Here is a 21,643-nt window from a genome sequence, read left to right as displayed (position 1 = left end):
ATCATGATGCTCCTTTTTTTTTTCCAGGTTTGAAGTAAACTTAACTCTCTATCACTTAGACTGTTGGAGCTGAAGGTTTGCAAAGGCTAAGGTGGCATTAAACTAATCACAGCCACATGCTTGCAATGTTGAAATTGGTCCCATTCTGTGAGGCATTCAGTACCTGCAGTATATGGCTTGGCATCCTCCATGTACACTGCTTGCTGTAGCTATGGTGGTTATACAGCAGCTCAGAAGACTTCTGCACTTTCTACGATGCATGAAATGAAAAGTATTTCTAACACTGAATGAAAGTAGAGTAAGATTTTCAAAAGCATTTTGAAAACAACATACAGAACACTGTCCAAGAAAGATGAGCAAGGTTTATAAAATGGTTCTCAATTGATTATTAAAAAATAAGAAATGGATCTTACATACATCAGATTACATCACACCTAAATTGAGAACAGGGAACCCACAGTGTCCCATACTATTTTGAAATTCTTGCTGTTCAGACCTAGAGGTACATTTCCTGTTTTCTGGTTAGGCTCCTAATGATGAAGAATGCTTACCCCTGGGAATTTTGCTGACATTACATTTACGTTTTCCAGATGTTTTGCCCATCACTTCAACAAAGAAATAAGGTTTCTTTTTAAAGTCAGAGACAAAGTGAGGAACGACCAGGTACTAATTAATGCCAAGGTTTAATCTAGAATAACAAGCCGTATTTTCCTTATCCAAAGACTGTCTCGTGATTAACAGCACCACAACGCTTATCAGCTTCCTTCTGAAAAGATTCAGCACTTCATAATTGATAAAGGTTAGTTGCAAATTAAAACACAAACATGTACAATATAATTAAGAATCAAGTAACTATATTAAATGCTTAAAAGTCAGGAAATTTTTCTTACACTGACAGTAACAAGCACTAAAATGCCCTATGTGTATTTTATGATTTCCATTTAACAACAGAAATATTAAGGACAGGGTTTGTTCTGTAATCGGCCTTGAGCAAGGAGCACAATAAAAGCTGTGTTGCCCCAAGAGATGACCCGGAATCATTCTGCCACTCACTCCCCCCTTATTCAGTCTCCCTCAAATTAAGAGAATTGCTCCTCTGGTTTAAGTTAACCATATGCTTAAATACGTTCCTGATTCAAGGTCTAAATTACTGAAGTAAACAGCTGCAGCTGTAAATATTCAACATGGAGCAGACATGCTGCTAAAGGATTTGCCATTTCAATCATTTTTCAGTGTAGAAATACATCTTGAAGTAAAAATAGAAATATAGGTACCAAAAAGTTGCTGAAACAATTTCTACTGAAACTTCTTTTGGCTTGAGACCAAATATGCAAAGTTCCTGCTGGAAAGAGGAATTCCTCTATTAGCCTGAAAACAAGGCAAATCTAACTGGACGTTAAACTTCACTCAGTATTTGCGATACGAAGACCTTCCTCCAGAAAACTGCAAAGACTCAACAGTCATGGCCTAGTATGACTGATACTGAGAAAAGACTTTAGCTCAGAAGAAAATCTTTTTTGTTATGGACTTTTGGGGATGGAAACAGAGATCGGTAGGGAAATAGGGGAAAAAGACAGTGATAACACTCACTGTTCGTTTTGGTTTGCCTCAACAGGGACACAACTGTCTCTGCTGCTGTTCTTCTGCATATAGAAATGTGGGCTTTGTAGTCAAGAGAGAAGGCAGAACAGACATAATTAACTTTTCACATCTCTAGGAGTGTGAGAAAGCAAATAAGATAAATTCTTGTGTATCCACTGCTGAATGGCCACCCGACCAGGTCAATGGGTGGAGGCAGAGCACCCCACATCCTGTTTAAAGAATTGCCCTAGGCTGAATGTCATCTCAGCCTAATGACCACGGGGGCCTCTTCAGAACCACTGGAGTTGTTTGAGAACTGCTAGGAACGACTGCAATCCAGGCCCAAACTCTGAAGGCCAATTCTAAAACACTTAGGTTTTAAATCACTTCTGCTTAGGACCAGAGGCAATGGACACAAATTGGATGCTGGGAAATTTCAGTTACATACCTGGAAAAATTGCTTATTTCAACTGCTACTGGAACAGATTGCTTAGAGAGGCGTTGGCATCTCCAACTTTGGATGTGTTCGAAACTTGACTGGAGAAGTCTCTGAGCAACCTGCTCTAATTAGACTTGCTTTGAGCAGTAGGTTGGACTAGATGACCTCTAGAGGTCCCTTCCAACTTAAATTGTCCTATGATTCTATGAAATGTTGAAAAATAACTGTAAGGTCTGGACTATCCTGGAGTTCAAAAGTACAAGGAAGTTTGACTAGAAGTGATGCGGGAAGCAGGACTACCAGAATTTTCCTGGAAAGAAGAGCGAAGATGCTTGACTACACTAGCACGGAGCGGGAGGCATTCCCTGTTTCTGACTATAGTCACATTGGTCATGCAGCTGTTGGGAAGTCATATAACTTATCACCTGAGAGCTGAACACCTACTGCTTCATTTCCATCAGCTGGAGCTAGTGTCGCTGTCCTGTTGGAAATCAAAATTTAGAAGTCTCTTTATAAGAGCAGATGTGTTCATAAGCTTCTCAAAGCATTGTTGATAACAACTCAGAAGACTGAAATCTGAAGATTAAAAGAGAATTTTTGGCATAAAAATTTCCTGGTGAACCAGACAGAATAAAACTTTGTTGTGGAGAGTAGTAGCTATTTTTCGAAAATGTTTTTCTGCAATTGGGAGGGGGGTAGATAGAATTTATCTGCTAATTGGATAAAGATTCAAATCTATTGAAATTTTTATCTGGTTACTTTTAGGTTTGTTTGTTTCCCACTGGGCTGTGTGTGGCTTGGAGACTGTCCAAATTCTTTTCTTAAAAGCTTTTCTAGGCTATTGGCTTAGGATATGGGCAAAAGACTGAAGATCTTTCAGAACATATTCTTTTCTGCTTCTTTCTAACACATTGTGCACTCCCCAATTCACAATGGGGTGGAGGCCAAGGGATAGATGTCTGAGACGGCAATATCACAGATGACCGCAGAAGATGCCATTTCCTTATGTTAAAACTTACTATTTGAAAATTCTGTAACTGAAACAACACTTCAAGAGCTTAGTCTCACAGTTTTAAAGAGGAGTCATAAAATGTCAGGATCTCCAGAGCTATAGATACATGTAAAACGAAATGATTAATGTTTTGACATTATCAACATGCTGATATTATCCTAGTAATGCAATGCCATAAGTGGAATATACTAGTTTAGTGGAATCTCAGTAGGTTTATTTACAGAAAAAAAGAAGAATATTATGAATGTATAGGTCATTTCAAAGTGAGAATATTTAAAAACATTTATTACAAAAATTCCCTTACCCAAATACCCAAAATACTGGGAGATAACAAATTCCAATACATAAGGCTGGCTACTTTAAGTTGCTAGAGCAGCAAACTGGGATATGAAGACCTGTCCGATTATGCCACTGATTTCCTTAGTGAGCCACGGCAACCTACAAAACCTGTCCCTGCTTTTATTCCCTACCTCCAGAACATTTTATGCACAAATACATGGCCAGGGAATTTAGGTCATACAAAGGGAGTAATTTACCCCTCTAGCTATATAAATATCTAATCTCTTAATATATTTGGCCAGATTCAGAAGAGATGCTGCTTTACCTTTCCCAGACGGTAAAAATAGAAACAGTTAGGCATTAATTTGATGCAGAGGGTGTTAGCCTTGGCATACGACATCAGCAAATACATATTGTGGGAGCAGCAACTAAGTCGAGCAATGTTCAGTTTAACATTACCTTTTCCGTGTAATAATGATGTGAAGAATAGTCCTCCAGCATTTTTCTTTATTGGTTCCAGTAATTAAGTGAAACATTGTGTGGTATGTACTGAAGTATGCAGAAATTGGGACACAACTGCCAATCTGTGCTAATTATTTTTCTTACAGTTGTATGTATCTAATTTGTGCTGATTTCTTGGGGTCTGTATTTTATGTTTATTCTTATGACTAAACAACATTGGGATGATGCTGACGCTGGGATAATGTTAGACCCTTCTACCCAACAGTCACAAACAAATTAAATTCACTGTAGGTCTATCTATTATGTGATTTTAAATAACATCCTGAGAATCCTCTACTGCAAGTTGCATCAATACCTTTCTTTTGGCACATTTACCTGAACTGAGCTTAAATCCTAACCTGCCTTTCATCCAGACTCAGCTCAGCATTTTTGTTAAAGAAAAAGGAAATCCAGTGCCTTTCTGACACACAGAAACGTGCCATCTTGGTGTTCGACTACATAATCCTTTTGTCTGAAAAGAAGAGCCCAAGTATATTTCAGAAAGATCATATTTTTCATTTGGCTTATGGAACACTTATAAACTAGGACTCCTAACTGTGATTCCCAAACACAAAACAAAGTCAAAGGTTACAGCACATGTTTTTGTTTCAGCTTCTCCAAATTACTTGCAAATGTATTCAAACACAATATGAGGAGATACTTTATTTTATTGAAAATAACAGACTACAGGGTGCTGCAAAAAAGGCTGAGGTACCTCAAGCATAAACATGGAAAGAATACATTGGTTTAGAAACCCATAAATCCTTATTTGAATCTGCCAACCTGAAAGCCAAGTAAAGCCCGAAAAAACTATTTTTCCTAAATGCTATGTCTGATTAAGCCATACTATTAAATGACAGCTGAACTTTAACATTAATATGATATTATTTAAATAACTGCATGATTTTTTTTTACACTAAAATGATGAATGATTTTTGGACAGCTCAATTGACATAAAGCAAGAAACCCCTTTAATGAGATTTGACAAAATGGAGACATATGCAGAATATTTGTTACAGCTCATGTCGCAGAGCCCTTCCTGGGGAGATTTGGGTTTGGTTGTGTCTTTTCTTTCGTTCATTTTTTTTATAGTTTATTTTGATTGTCTACAGGCACTGAACCATCCCTTTCAATTGCCACTTCCCTTCTCCATGGATTTTGAATTTAGCTTGTGTCATTTACATATTACTCTTAATCAGAGAATTTTGTATGTTACCATTTGGAGTTGGAATTGTAAGAAATCTGTGGAATGAAGGCATGAGGTTCAGTCATTTTAACCTTTGTCAACTGGGTATACAAGGAACTAACAAAGATATTTTTCTGAGGAGACTTATGAAGAGATAAAGCTGGCACTAAAGAACAACTTATTAAATTCTGGTATTGATATTTTCCAAGCCAAGTGACAAATCAACAACTCTGCTAAAACTTTCTCTTCTTTTTTTCTTTTTTTTTAATAAGCAATTTGCATTAAGCAAATATGCAACATAAAAACCCATGGCAAGGGTAATTTCATACTGAACAGTTCAGAGGATGCTCTAAACTCCTTTAAAACCGTGTTTTCATAGCACCCACCACCACCTATTAGAGGAATGCTTTTCTTCTTCAGGAAGCAGAAAATATACAGAAATATGGACATCACAGAGAAGCTCAGGTGCTGTTTCACTGGGTAAAGAACACATATCCAGAGATACCACTAATTCAAAAAATCTGTCTGGGAAGGTACCGATGTAAATATAAGGTGGCTAGTAATCACTGGGTAACTCCCTCCCTGCAGTCCCACACAGATTTTTAGGATGTTGCAAATTTTTCCTTTCTGTACCATCTCACTTTGATCCCAGGGACAATTTTCATAACATTGAAAGCATGGAAGAAACATTCTAAAACCACAAGGTTTGACAATGTGTCTGCCCCATCTATTCAGACAGAATTATCATGTTAACCTTTTCTCTGTGTGTAAATTTATGCTGTCCCAAAACATTTACAAACTTTCTCACATAAAATATAACAGGTAAAAAACCCTGAAAACACTGAAATCACTCAAGAATAAGGAACACAGGAAATCATCATCAAAAAGCTTAATTTTAGAACAGACATACAAAAAAACCCAAATACAAAGAAACAAAGATGAGAAATGGTTGAGCAAGGGGTAATCCCTCAGGCTACAGAAAACTCTTTCCATAGCTGTGATAAAGCCTTCCATCTAACCATGCCTACTTCACTACCAGCATTAATTCAAAGACATTCTACATAGCACCCTGTGTAAAAAAAGTCAGGTACGTTAGCAAAATGCTGAGGTTGAATTAAAACGAAAAATAAAGACACGGAGGGAGAGAGGAAAAAAAGAAAGAGCAGAAGTGTCCCTACCTTGGCCTTACCTTCGCAACATTCCCGTCAAAATCCTGGAACTCTTCCCCAGGTTTGCATCTGTTTCTCTAAGCTGGGGAGAAAAGAGTCCCATTAAAGGCAAAAGGTACATGTACTCCATTCTGTACAAAGCACAGATATTTCTACTGTCATTTGAGTCAATCCACTTCAGTTTTAGCCCACAACCAACTCTTTTACCCCACAACAAACCACAAAAGCCACCAAAGCTCTGAAATTTAAAAATGTTTTGTCTGGTTTTCACTTACATAAAGAGGAAACCCCCGGAAGATAAGACATTGAGGCAACAAAGATGAACCAGGATAAAGAGCAAAAGCTTTACAAATAAAGGGTTGCAGACAGAAGCTATATAAATTGGTATCCGTAATACCCATTGATGCGTGTATGTGTATTGGTTATATATATTAGTGAGGGCATCAAGGGATGAAGAGACAGCCATGCGCTGTGTTCCTGATGCTTTATGAAAAGAAAAACAAACGTAACTCTTCCACTGTTTTCAAAGACAGTAGCTTAAAGAAAAAGTAAAAAACCAAAACAGTGTCCCTTTACCAATTCCATGTAAAAGAAATATGCCTATACTGTCCCTTAAATACAAAACTTGTACTGACCTTAACAGCAGCCACCACTGGGACGGATGTCCAAATATTTTGTGAACAGTACATAGTATGTACATAAGGCACAGTTGCATAATATATATTTTTGCACGTAAGGATCACTCACTCACTGAAAATAGCATTTTTGTAGTTTATTAGGACACGGGAAACCTACATTTACAGCTAAACTTAATTAGCTGACTTGTTCTACAGCTCTCAAAAATCTTGCGAAATAGGTAAAAGCACAACTGAATAAAAAATTAAATTGGGGAGATGAAGAGAAAAGTTATGAAGCAAATGAACTTCATATTAAAAAACAGCAATTACTTCTATTGCTCTTTAAAAAGGATTAAAACCTCCCCTCTATTTTTGTGTTCATTAGTGTCCCCCAAAAGGAAGTCTAGAAATGAGGAAGGGTATAGGAAGAATAGAGTTACTCTCCTATTGCCTCTTTTGTTACTGGTAGCGAGAGGGGAGACATCTTTTGACTTTTTAGAGATCTTGGAAGCAGAGGGACATCAAAATCTCCTGTAAATGATAATGTCAGTGATGATTGTCAGTTATGAAATAGCAGGGACCACTGTTTCTAACACGCCCGGAAACACAGCTGTGTGTACATACATAAAAACATTCTTCCCCTTATGAAAGCTGAATATTTACCTCTTCATTATCAAATCAGATTGAAAGGATTACCTGACTCATTGACTTCTTACTAAAGAAACTTTGTTGTAGAAGACAAAATGCATCCTGTGTTATAAATCCATCAAAACAGTAACACTGCCAAGAAAAGTGGCAGTCTTCCAATAACAAATCACCCTCACCATAACAAACCGCTATTATATCTTGAATATATGCATAGCAGCAATATTAAAACCAGTTTCTATTCTGGAGCCCAATACTGTAAATATTTGCTACCAGATTTAATGTTTATTATTGAAATCAGTAGTTGCAATCAATGACACGTAATTTTTTTGCATAAATTTCCTCCTTGTTCTTGTAAAAGGTATTAAGAAAATGCCAAGTAGAAGCTGGGACTGCATAACACCAACCAAGACTTGCTCTTAGCGATATCATATTCAGTGGGAAGACTTGCACTGACTCTCAGATCTCTGTAATCATGTGCTATGATGGAACAAAGATGAGTGTTATATTCCAGGGAGGCCATTCCCTCATTTTTTCCTGATTCATCTAGACAATTCAAGCTCCAGAAAAGCAGTTTAGCCCAGTTTGACACAAGTAACAGAAGAAAAAACATCACAATAATTTTTAAAAGGCTCATTAAAAAGCCAAGTTCTTATCTATGCGAGAAGGGAATCTGAAGTACAAATGTATGCTTTACATTGGTCTTTTATTATTCATAAAGATGCATTTAACACTTGAGGCTTCTCCTCCCTTTTCACAGAAAAGTAGCGCTCTCCTTTTTACCATTGTATGTTTGATCCTAACTTCCCTCTCTTGCTGCAGGATTCTACCTGACAGCTAGAATCAGTACTGATAGTTAGGAAGAGGAAGCTGAATCTTAGAGGTTTGACAAACTCCTCTAAGCAAGACGGCCTCATATTTTTATAGTAATAAAAAACCCCACAAACTAAGTGAAAGAAATGTTAAAAAAGAAACACATACACACATAGTTGGAAGATCTCTAGCTACCTCCCTGGAGAACACTGAAAAAACACCTTTTCTTCCTGCACTGGCAGAAAAAACAACATAAAGAGTTTCAAACTGTAAGTTTGTTTTTATTTAAAACTGAAATATCTGATTGTAGTTCTTCCATCACTTCTTTCCCAGTACCAGAGCACCGCAGAAACCAAAGAACGGGTGGCATGCAAACCTGTCAAATGGCATATGATGGCACCTCCTTGTTTCACAGAACTGCCGTAGCGAAAACATTTTGAAATATGCTTTGATATTAGCAAAGGCAAATCTACATGGTGTTTAAGAAAGCTTTTAAAAAATAATATTAAGAATAATAATGAGAAAGGAAGAAAGATGAACAAGATGCTGACGTTGATATCTTGTCTGCCTTAGACACATTTTAATTTGAGGTTTTCCTAAAAAAACTCTTTTAGAGTCCTGCATAGTCCAGTTAACCTATCTGACTTGTAGCAGAGCTTTTATCGCTCCTCTTTGGCTGAAAAAAAAAAAAAAGAGTTCTACTCAGGAAAACCCATATATGTAAATTTAACCAAACTATAGAGACACTAACTCATTTAAATCTTGCTCATAGGAAAATCTTCCTAATTTTCACAACATTGAACTGCTAAGAACTGACCATCATGCTCAAGTTGACATTTGACTTTCAGAAGACAAGTTTGTTCCCTGATTGATAAGATAGTAATGCCATGTATTCAGTGTAATGCATTGATAGAGCACCCTCTGTCCTGGTCTTTAAAAAAACCTCCAGAAAATGGAAAACTTGCCAAGTTATCCAAACTAATCCCTGACTGTACATCTGAGTATATAGACAGCTGGGATAGGTCCACTCGGAGAACGTTTCTGAATTCCCTAAACAAAATATTTCAAATGGCATATGATAAAAACTTGGAATTTGAGATCTTCCATTTACGACAAGAGGTCTTTCATTGCACTGTGGTGGGATACACTTTCCTACAATACCCTTCTTTTTGATCTTGTTCCTTGCACCTAACAGGTTTTCTCATCAAAGAAATCTGCTCTTCAGGTGGAAAGCACAGAAAAGGGAAAGTTATGCTACGAACCATGTGTACACAGACTCATCAGAACCACACTCGCCCTTTCTCTTTCCCGAGGATTTTTAGATTAGCAGGAAGGGATACACGGTATTCATCTCCATTGCCTAGGCTTTACTTCTCCAGCTAGAAACAGAAAAGCATCTCAGGCTCAGCAGTCACTGGGGTCGTGAGGAGTGGAAGTGAAATAAGACACAAAGTTGCCTGAACAACACTTGGCAAGGCTCACAATCGTTAGTTACATTTAATGATTTAGTTATACTTAAAGTAGCTAATGCCCAGGACTTCAGAAAGCAACTGGTACAGCTGACAGAAAATGCCTCATTAAAGCCGTCATATGAGGCTTTACCAATCAAAGCTATCCAGGTAAAGAAACTCCCTGGGACAGATAAAGGAGTTTTCTGAAGTGGCATTGGTCAGCTAGAGGCCCATAGGAGGACTTAGCTTTGGCAAAATCGGACACTCAGGAAGGTGCCTGACCAACGTGCCATGGACAGAAAGTCACAGGTGCAGCCAGTCCTGGTTCTGCGAGCAGAAAGCAGAACCAGGGAGGCAAATTTCTTAGACTGAAGTTCAGAGAGGTTCTACGCGTTGGATGGGACGGGCTTCTGGGCATCTTCATTAATGCTACAGAATAAAGACGATCTCTATGGAGGCACCATAAGCCAAAAATCACAGAGATATGTTATCTTGACTGCAGCGACAGCAGCAGTGTAAGAAACCACCACCTGTTCTTTCACACAGAATTGCCTAAGGAGGCAACTGTTAGCATTTGCAGCTGCAAGGTTGATCAATTATTAGAAGCTAAATCACGATACTGAGCTCTGTTTCATGGAAAGTCCAAGAAGTCATTGCAATGGACACTATAACAAATCCTTCAAAGGACAGAAAACTGACTTACCTGTGATGTTAGCGACAGAAAGCTTGCTTCCAACAGCGGGCTTGGTGACTTCAGCGTGACTGCCTGTAGGAGAGGCTTTGGGGCCATATAAGACACTTTCTAAGTGCTTTGCTGCAGATGGTGATTACATCTCACGACAGCAGCTGATTTATATTAAACTAATCAATATGCCGGATTATTTTTGCATACACAGAGAACTTGCCCAAAGCAAATAAAATCTGAGACCTGCAATTACTTATTATCAAACTTACCCTTTCCCGAGCACGCTGGATCTTCTCTCTGTCATGGCTGAGGTTTTCCAGCATCTCCTGTCCAATCTGCTCTGCATTAAAAAATCAAATTGTAAATCATGAAAAATACAGCTTGTGACTCTAAGGCCTCAAAATGCTGGGTTAGATTGTAACAACGGCATTTAATACACGTGGTAGCCTAATCACTCCTCCTAACTGCAAAGAGGAAGACATCGTTATACTAAATTTTAAGTTTTTCAAGCAATATAAAACTGAAGAAGTAACAATCAAACCAGAAGCTGTCCCCCTGCAATCTCTTGAGGTTGTCTAGGGGAATTGATGCTGACCTTTGGTCTGTGAAACAAAGGCAAGAAGACTTTCAGACTTGCTCTGAGTGCTGGGTGTTCATACTTCCCACACGCTCCTTAAGCCCACTCCTTGTCTTAGAAAGGAAGCCAGGAAGCCTTTGCTAAAACGTCAGCCATCCTTATACCTCTAAAGACACTGAGAAGTCATATTAGAAGAAAACCACTCTCTGTGCCTCTCAGCATTTACCATTGATGGTTAAATAAAAGCTATTTCAGGCCAAGCCCAGTTACTGGTGTCTATTTTGCTCCATTGTGGATGATTTCTGGCAAGCTTAGAGACACGCTGTAATGGATCTCCTGATGTTTGTAATAGCAGACATATACATTAATCTATTGTCATCACCGTTTGTTTACACAGGGGTTGTTTGCTTCCGCAGCTTATGCTGAACCAAAGGTTGCAAAATTATAGTGGAGAGGCCTCAAGATACGGTACAAAGACAAGACAAGACGCCAAAACTTTACTCTTCAAACAGCTTCAGTCAAACGCTCCTCTAACACTGAAATATTAGCAGCAAGTATAGAGAAGAGATTTTAATCTTCAAAGCTCTATAGAAACATTAAGAAACCCTCCCTGTATTTCCCCGAAGGAGAAAAAGAAGTTAAATCACTCCCATTTTACAGATGGGGAAAGAGACACAAGGAGCTGAAGCAGCTGTGGCTTGCCTCAGGACACCCAGCACGTGTGAAACCAGCACTTCTGTGCACGTTCATTTAGGCTACTTAGCTAGCTTGCCAGAGGTACGCACCAAAATGGAGTAAAACTACAAAAACATGACTTTTTTTCATAAACAACACAAATCGTGCCTTGCTTTTGTTCTGGTAAATGAGTGGGAACTTAAAATGTCATTATTTGCGAAGCCTCAAGAAAATTAATCATTAAAAATTCACCAATATGTTAGTAGAGCAAACATGACTATTCTTTTTTTTTTTTAATAGATACAGTCCATTTTCAGGAAACAATCCAAAGTAGAATCATCTCAAACTTTAAAAATTTCAGACAAGCAATTTTTTTCTAAATCCATTTAACACAAGGTACACACTCTGCCAGATAAAGTCTAAGGAAATTCATTACATATATATTTCTCTATCTGTTGCCAAGTACAGTACAAGTAAGATAAATATTTCCTCAGATATCTGACCACAAATTGACATCCTCATTATGCTATCTTGTCCCTCTTGGCTTGCTGCTCTTTACTTTTAGCTGTATATACAATGCCTCCCAAAGGTGAAATGTGGTAAGAAGTGTGGTTATTGAGTTAAAAAAGCTGTAAGGTGCAGTACAGCTATACAAATGGTAGCCTGAGAAAGCAATTCAAGACAGAGCTTTGCCTATGTTTGATGTCACAGGACTTACTGGATGAAACTATACTGAGCTTATTCCTCATCAATAAACTCAAAATACTGTAATGCACAAACAGATACATGCATTTAATGTAATCTGGAGGAGAAAAAACAAAGCAAAATCCCTTAAAAATGGAGAGGAAAAAAGCAACAAATTATTAACCAAGTAGCATGAGGGGGAATGATAACAAATATTTATTGCTAAAATTTATACATACGTTTGCACAGACATAAAGGAGTGCAAGGAGCAGATTTTCCTTCAAAGGAATAAATATAAAGTAAATGGCTAAAATGGCTTGGTGTTTCACAAGCAAAGCTCAAAATATCTTTATAGGAAACAGCTCTATTTTTATTACACCAATTTTAAGCAAGTTACTGTGGGTTTTTTTTTTTTTTCATCTTCCTGTCACTGGTAAGTTCACACTCTTAGCTTTTTATAATGATTGAGTTTATTTTCCAACTATCAATGTGACAGCAGCATCAACTGTAAGTGAGGGTAAAACACCGTCACTTTGACGAATAGTGTATTTTCCTCTCATTGTCGATGACTGAAGACATCAATAAATAAGGAAGGAGAGCATGTCAGCCAGAATATCACAGAATGAATTGTTGATATGACACATAGGGATTAAACCTTCAGCCATGAAGTTCAACCTAGCAGAGGGGTCTGAGAACTGAGATAGTTGCGTTCCTTCCCAGCAGCCTCTATAGATAAATAATTGGACGGATCATCAATTTTACAGAAGCAGCTTTACTCTACATGCACTTTAGCTGATGATCTTTGGCCTTTTTTGGGCTAAAATAACAACATAAGTTGAACAAAGAGACGTAACAGAGGTAACATAATCTCACAATAAGTTTGCAAACATAAATTGACACCTTCATCCACAGATCCTCTTCATATCCTTGTTCTACTCAGAAAATTCACTGATGACAGTGAAACTTGATTTTTAGTTGGAAGGTCAAGACAGTCCAACAAAAATATTAATAAATAAAGAAAATACAGACTTCTAAATGATGTGAAGACATGTCTCCTCACTTGGTTTGCAACTGAAGGTGCCTGGGACTGGAAAAAAGGTAACACTTTTAGCCCACAATACAGCTAATGACAAGCTTGATATCATTGCTATCTGCTTGCTATAATTTTTCAAGTTTCCCCATGACTCTGATGTTTTCCTGCCAGTTAAAACGTTCATCTATGTGGCAGATTCATGCTTTTAGTGCAACAGTGCTGCATAGATCTTTCCAGACTACTTACAATGCAAATCATTGACGGTGCTACTACAGTTATGTGAAAAGGTCAGGTTTCTAAGATATACTGTAGTGCAGATGCATCAATTAAGACCAATACACAAACTGAAGGGTGTTGCATGTTGCCAGTAATGCTGTTATTTCCAGAGAATCTTAAGAACCTCAATTATTTGGGGATTATCCCATCCTTTTAGTCGGTATGCCCGGACAATGTTTAGTACAGTGCAGTCCCAAGCCCTACAAAAGACTGCGTGGTGCTGCCTCTTCTCACTGATATTCCCAAAGAGAGACATAAAATTACGTTCTAAAATTACAGCTAAACTATGAGAAGCAGAAGGGTGAATGCATTTACATCATTATTATCTATGTACTGACAGAGGGCAGGAATATTCGATATAGCAATTATCTCAGTCTTAAACAATGCTGTGATGAACAAAAAAAAAAATTCTGAAAAAGTACATAATTTAATATTAACAAGCATCAGCCTTAGAGGGTGAATGCTAAAATTCACATCCCTAAATGTATTCCGCCTTAAAGGTGTTTGAACAAGGTATGGGAAATCAGCCTCTTCAGTGCTGAACACTTTAACAATGCTACGTTGTGGGTCCAACACCAATGGTGCCTGGTTCTATGACACTGTGTTATGCAAAAAAATTGCAACATTTCTTATCCTAAACCACTGAACCTAATGAGAAGAATGAAGACACTTTCTCCAACTAAAGAAAAAACAAAACCACCAAAAAACCAACAAATGCAAACCCAACTTCCCCCTTCATGTGTGCAAAAATTGGCACATGGTTTTCAACTTTTCTACTGAGATAAACCCAAAAGACAATGATCACTTCAAGTGATGCTTTACACTCCTGAATATGCCCTTTGCAATTTGCCTGTAACCTACATGCAGTATTTATTTATATGTAAAAATCATAATTATTTAATACATGTTCCACAAAGCTTGATTTCTAATATCTACACACATATCAAGGACGCAAAATAAGTTATGCTTGACTGGTTTTTCTTTTCCTTTTTTTGCCTCCAGCCATTTAAGCATTTATTTACTTTATCAGCTAAACTGATTTTGAAAGAGCTTTTTCTAATCACTCAAGTCAATAATACTTTTTTCCTTAAGAATAACTAATATATTTACTCAAGAGACCAGAGTGATACAGAATGAGCCTCTCCAGGCTTTTGGATAAATAAACATGCATTTTTATGAATTTTGAAGACAGAGTCCTAATTTTTCTTTTCATATGAAAAATAAAATAATCCAACATGGTTTATACAGCACTTTTCCTCTCCAAGTGTACCCTGTGTGTCTGTGTATATATAAATACATTTCATAAGAGGCAGCAGATATTCTATTATGGTTTAAAATGTGAAAAAAAAAAGCTTAAAAACAACCAAATCATGGAGAGGATGCCTGGCAGTATGATTTGCCCAATCTCATCCTACGTACAATGCATGCGTCTGAGCTATGTAATTAGAGGTGGGAAAAGACAAACTAATTTACACTGGGAAAAGCAGAAGATCATGTTAAAAATCAAGATGGCTGATCTACAGAATCATGAAATATACTCAAAAAACCACTGTGTGTTGTCAGAGAAGGAATCAGAGTAGGAATGGAGAACACTTCCACCCTGAGATCCTCAGCCTTGCCTAGTGAATAACGTCATTTGGGGAGCACAGTTCTGTGTTGTCTTTGCACAGGGACATCTCATGCTCTGAAGATGTAGCAAAAGCTTACGGAAGATTTTTGGAGAAGAACTATGCTGACACAGGCAGAAACTCAGTAAACATATTCAAGGCTGGGACACTTTTTTTTCCAAAAGCCACTCTGACTTGGACAGAGTAAAAGTTTAGATTTTAGGAGACTAAAAGAGATAAATCATCAACAGCCGTTTCTGGAAAAAAAATGCTAGAAAGCGTTAAATGCTAGCTAGCTGTTCAGAGGTGACAGCAAGCAGATTTACAAACTTGGAAAATATATGTTGCAGGAGTTAGAAGAATTCAGGGTTGAGTCAAATGCTTTATGCTTCTGACAGCAGAAAGTTAATAAAGAAAGTGATGACATATCTTTAAGTGTAGGGACACAGGTAAAAGTCCTATAAATTTTCAAGTTTGCAGTTGACATATATTTACATTGAACAGCCAATATAATTAGAGACAGAAGGATTTAGATCATTAAAGTTATTAAACGACAAGTACAGGTTAATACAGATAAATGAACGATAATATAATGGCTATAAGCCAATGGAGAGACAATTTGTAGAGCATTAACAGAACAGTGAACCATGAGAGTTGGTGCTCAAATGCCTCAAGAATTTGCAACAAGGAAGTCAATCTGCATGCTGTTAAGTGGTCACTTAACACAATAAAATAAAAATTAGCTATATGCTGTAGGGACTAGTTGGCCTCTTCAGCAAATGCCATACTGGTAGAAAGAGTACTGACAGTCAACAGCATACACTGAAGGCATCCAACACTTCCAGAGCTGTCAGAAGTTCAGGTGCAAGAGAGGATAAAAGAAGTTGCCCAGTGTTACTGTGAAAGCAAAAAAACACCTAAAAATACCTCCCAATTCTCCAAAGTCCAAGATGTCCACCAAACTTAAAATACAAACATTTTTCAAACGACAAAGGTCCCTATAAGCTATAATGGATGTTCATGAAATTATTTTCATTGGCCAACAGCAAAAGGAGTCCGTTGATCCCGAGGTCAGGGAAACCAGAAAGAAAAACATCCGGAACACCTAATCAGAATTCAGGCTTTGTGCTTTGTTCAAAATAAGGAAGAAAAGATATTTGAGGAAGATGCCACATGCCTTTAAGAACAAACTGGGAGCATTTCATAACCAATACCTCCCATGGCCCAGGCCTATTCTGTCCTTCCCCAGGAAAAAAAAAGCAAATGAATGAGAAGAAAATAGGAAAAAGAAAGGAGAACGATGATATATGATACGTAAGACCTAGTTACTTCACCTCTAGTAGCCTTTCCTTTTTCTAAGGTTTCATACCTTTTCTGAAATCCTAACTCACATCAATCTGCTGGTATAAAACTACCCATTTCTCAGTTACTGATGTATTTTTTTCTGTCTACTCCCATCATCCATCTATCTGAGCTCCCTCACTAACATCCTCACAGCAACATTCACAGGAGGTGGCAGACTTTGATTCTCCTGAGCCCTTGTCTACACTGAAGTCCAGCCATTGTTCTAGCCATGCACCAGCTCGGCAATGCTCTTCCGCTCCAAATCCATCGCTTTGAATGAATCTTCTTCCCCCTCCTTCCTTCAAAAAAGTTCTAAGGCAAAAGAAGTCCCTGCTTAGTGCATCAATAAGTAAACAACTTGCTACCCCTGTTTCAATCACTTATGGAAGTGAAGTTGGGAACCAGCCCTCAGTATCTTCTTCTCCTGCTGCTTTAAGTGCTGTCAGGACGGAAGGAGTCCCTGCTCGCTCTGAGCTGTGGTGCAGGGAACGGATGCCGCTTCATTGCAGTACCGCCAATCTTGAACTTTTCTGAAAGCGATTTAGCAGGGGAGAGTATTAACAATCCTAATTGCATCTAAATTAAGTTGCAGAAACATACCGTCTAAAACTTGATCCACAAACCATCACTTAATTAAACCTATGACTCCAAACAGCACTGAGATGACACAACAGTGATCTTTGGTTCGTCTAACCAAGGCTGGATTCATAGTCATAATTTAATCAAAAATGCTCCACCATCTACCAAGTTTGCTATAAACTCAAAGCAGTGTAAATAATTATTTTGGACCCTGCAGTACTGGTTATTTCAAAGACTTAAAATGTGTAGGCAGAGAGTTGGCAACTTAGCCTCCTGCATTCAGCAGCTTGAGGCTTGTAAAGTTGGCCCTACCTCTATAGCGGATTTACTCTTAAAGCAATAAATGCACTTCAAGACATGGAGTTGAGCACAAAACAGATGAGACACTATCAGCCAACCAGCAAACAGAAAACAAAGTCACATTAGGTTTTCAAAAGAGCAGAATGTTTAGAAATATTGAAATACGTTTTAAAATTGAAGTGTGGAGCAAGAGATTTTTTTCCAAACTTATTTAACTACACAAAACCGCAGCATATGACATTTAAACAGTACAAAGACGAAGAACAAAGTCTGCTGGTTATATCTGCAAGCACTGAAACAATTTTCTATTCTTTTTAACTGATTCTTCATGACCCATTTATGTAAATGGGTCTTGAAGAATAAAACTTATGAATAGGAACAAGGTTCTTTGCAGTATCTCAGCTTCTGGACATCAGAAAATCTATGACAAGAGTATATCCTTCCACTGTTTCAATCTAAGAAGTGGCTCCTTGAAGCAAAAAGCAATGTCAACAAATGAAAACAAAGCCAGAGTCAAATAAAATGACATTTGGGTTTGCTCAGGTTTCCCCCACCATCCTGATGTACCAGGTTTATCCTGAATCCACAGACTGATTAGAAAGTCAGGAAAGCTGGCAACACAAGCAAAAAGTCTATGCTTGTTTGATCTTTCATACTTCCATAGAGCTAAAGAGTGTTTTAACCTTTCTTGCACTGTTCAGCAATTCATTTTAAATGTGAATGGAGCTATCTCCTGCTGTATTCACATTCATATTTAAACAACAAAAAATAGAAATAAAATAGTGTCCAGACATTAGAAAAATAAAACAAACCTAGAGGATGATTAATAAATAATGCTTAAAATCATTGACCAAAAAGTGTGGCAGTCTGTGCAAAAATAAAGCATTCTGAAAACGGTATTACATATATATAAAAAAAACTTTCTTAAACGTCAGAAAGCCCACAAAGCAGGTGAACAGCTCAGCAACCTCGAAGCTGGCTTCAGTGCAACTCATTCTTTGAATACGAATTAGCAATGGGTAATCGCAGCATATTTATGAGGCCTTTTGCCTGGTCCTTTTCTCCAGTGAATGCTGTATTATTCATTGCGTGTGCCCTGACCCCAGTGCGCTCCTGTTCTGACAAATCATACTTGATTAAGACAAATCTTTATTAGTTAGCTAGTCAACTTCCCCATTTATCATTTGCAAATCCCATTCTCCTTTTCGGGTACAGTAAAAGTAACTGAAACCATTTTTTCTCCATGTAAAATGAAATGCTTGTTACAGACAGTAAGTGCAAACAGAAGCCTAGAAGTCAGTAATCAATGATAAAACAAAGGTTTAACAGGCATAAATTACAAACGTGGCAAAACTCTAACACAATAGCTTACTTGAGATAGGCTGACGAAACATTAATTAGCTCATCCTTTCAACACTTCCCATTTTTCCACCAACTAAATCTCTCAAAATCTAAATGCCATATAAAATAACTGTATTGCAAAGTTGGAGGCTGAAAGTACCGAGGTTTAAAAAATAGTAATAGAGAGATTGCTGCGGAAAGTTATTGTTCAAAGTTTCTACCAAACCCAGAAAAATCTATAAAAGGAGGCAAAATGAATTCAAAATTATTCATGAAGCTTCAGTTTCCCTTGAAAATGTAATATCTCAAAATATCACCCAAAGAGGTGACAATTTGGAGGAGGAAAAATCCTTTCAAGACAATGTTAGTTTATTCAGTGGGTAGTTTACGACTAGAAACCCGTGTGATGTCTAATGCACACCAGTTTTGTCACGACAGTGGTTTTGCTCGCAGAAAAGGATGTTTCTCCTATCAGGACTCTGGAGATCTGAAGCAGCTACGTGGAGATGGAGGGACAAGGAGCAGAGGGAAGGGACAGTCCATAGCTTATTGGGCTGGCTGTGGTTCAAGTCCCAGCTCTGCCCCAGAATTTTATTCTGGCCTCTGGAGGGATCTCTAGGAAATGCTCACTTAGCTGTATTTTTAACAGTTGGACTCAAGATCTTAAAGATCTTTTCCAACCTAAATGATTCTACGATTCTATGATTTGTTTAGTGATGAAGTTTAGTAGTCTGCATATTTTATTACATTTTGTATCTTGGTTTTATACGTAATGATATTTATACCCACCAATTAGAATCTGTGTTCATTTGAAATACACAGTAATTTAAAAACCTGCACCTAAAGGAATAACATCAACATAAACATCTCTGTGCTGCTCACACAGCACACTCCTTATGGACTCCTGTCTTCCTCCACTTATACCTACCCATCTGAAGCCATTTCTCCTTTTTTTGTATTTTTACTTTTCGGTAAATGTCTAAGATGACAAGTGTGATTTCTTGTGATGGAGGAACTCAGCAACACTTCCCAATGCTTTTGGCATCTCTACGTTAGATTACCGCTATATGGTTTAATTGGGGGCAAACCTGGAGACTTCTAAAAACAAACTGATCCAGAACAGAGCAGCTTATCACATGGGGCAGCAGTTTTTGCTTGGATTCTCCTGAAGCAGCTGCCTGCAGCCCTCCAAGCGCCATCCCAGCTACTGGACATGGTCTTTGAGTCCCCGATGATTTGGGTCAGGGCTACCAGAGAGACTGCTTCTCTTTGATGGGTGTTTCTTGAATGGCAGTCAGCAGAGATACGCGCACTGGAGGTGCCATGAAGAAGCGCTGGCAGCTGAACAGTCTCTGTGAGGATGTCCTAGGTTTGGATCATATCTCCCCTCTCTTCTGGTCTGCCAGCCCTCCGACATGTTAGCGTGCAGGACATGCTGCCAAAGACATCAGGTGGTCTGCTGTGGGATGTAATTAACAATTTCATAGGACTTGCTGGCAGGCCACTGTTAACATTTATTTGTGTGACTGTTCCGTATGCTGCAGACAGAAGAGATTAAATACATTTTTCTTTGCTGTAGCTTATTTCTACGTTTCTAGAGAACCAACATGAGCAAAACAGTATGCCCAGTAGCCTCTAGCCCAACACAGTAAACAGACAAGTATCTGGATTTTATGTCATGCTTAAAGATCAAGAACACAGGGAGGGCAAGGTCAGGTCTGGGAAGGGACCCCGGACTGCTGGGTTCTGTATTTGAAATGAAAGGCATGCCACCTATGGGCAGGTACCATCGAGCCGACCATCCTCACTATGTTAGATACCTGTGCCCAGGGCCGTTTTCACGTTTTATTGCTGTTTGGGATGTCAGTAAAAAAATAAATAAATTGATCTTTCTGAAATTTCTTCAAGCAGTCTTTAACGTCGCAAGACAGGGATTCGAGAGAACACAATTTTATTACTGGCTCAGTCACTACCGTACACCCGGTAAATATTTGTGCCTGTTTCCCTGTTTCTAAAATGGGTATGAAGGAACCCACATTGGCAGAACACAATATCTATCATTAAAAGGATTGTATTCATTTGGAAGACATTCAAATACTGCACTTAGCTTCTTCTATATTCATTTTCATGGTAAGTACTAGTTTGAATATAATTTTAATTGAAAAAACAATATTAGAAATTATTTTTAAAATTATATCTGAAGTGGCCCACTCTCCTCAACTACAGGACATTATGTTTAATCTCATAAACGATTTCCAAATTATTTGAGCACCAAAATATAATTATCCCATGATCTACTGAATTGGTAAATTATTGCAGGATGACATTTTAATGCAAACACCCAGTTTACAAACATAACTTTGCTGGAAATTCTCAAGAAGTGTTAAACCGATGTCAGTGTCTCAGTAATTTCGCAGTTTAAAAACAGTTAGAAATGTAATGACTACACTGCACTTGATTAAAGCATTTACAGCTCTAATCAAAAACTGACAGCAAGATCAAAGATGTTAACTTAAATCTCTCTTCTAATTATGTTTAAAATGCCACACCTCAGGCCTGTCTCTCCTCTTCTTTTTCAAACCAAATTCTGCTTAAGAAAGATCTAACACTTCTTAACAGTTCATTATCCAATAAAACTATTCAAAGCTTAAAAGCAATCTACACAATTAGTCAGGACCTCAGGGAGTCCACCGGTAGTCTTTATTACAGGGCTTCATATTAAAACACCTTAATTATATTTGTCAAATGGATTTCATTAAAACCCATCGTCACTTTAATTTTCATATTTTGACAGTGCTGGCATAGCATTATTACCACCTGCCAAGCTACGAACTACAACAAAATTATCA

At 37.9% G+C, this 21,643-nt stretch overlaps 1 protein-coding gene across 6 annotated transcripts in view; it reads right to left on the bottom strand.

The window, feature by feature from the left end:
* The window catches only part of VTI1A (vesicle transport through interaction with t-SNAREs 1A), a 282,386-nt gene that overhangs the window by 100,787 nt on the left and 159,956 nt on the right, over positions 1–21,643 (bottom strand). For 2 of the 6 annotated variants that reach the window (XM_075155069.1, XM_075155070.1), the window contains exons 6-7: positions 10,648–10,718; positions 6,188–6,249 (exon numbers count right to left, since the gene is read on the bottom strand). In XM_075155069.1, the coding sequence (XP_075011170.1) occupies positions 6,188–6,249; positions 10,648–10,718 (133 nt within the window). Of the gene's footprint in view, positions 1–6,176; positions 6,250–8,489; positions 8,619–10,357; positions 10,472–10,647; positions 10,719–21,643 lie in introns of those variants that run through there. The other 4 variants (XM_075155080.1, XM_075155072.1, XM_075155075.1 and 1 more) reach the window with 4 other exon arrangements.

Source organism: Calonectris borealis, chromosome 7, assembly GCF_964195595.1.
Source record: "Calonectris borealis chromosome 7, bCalBor7.hap1.2, whole genome shotgun sequence".
Lineage (NCBI taxonomy): Eukaryota > Metazoa > Chordata > Aves > Procellariiformes > Procellariidae > Calonectris > Calonectris borealis.
Note: the sequence above shows the minus strand (reverse complement) of the source record. Positions and strands in the feature narration are given on the sequence as shown.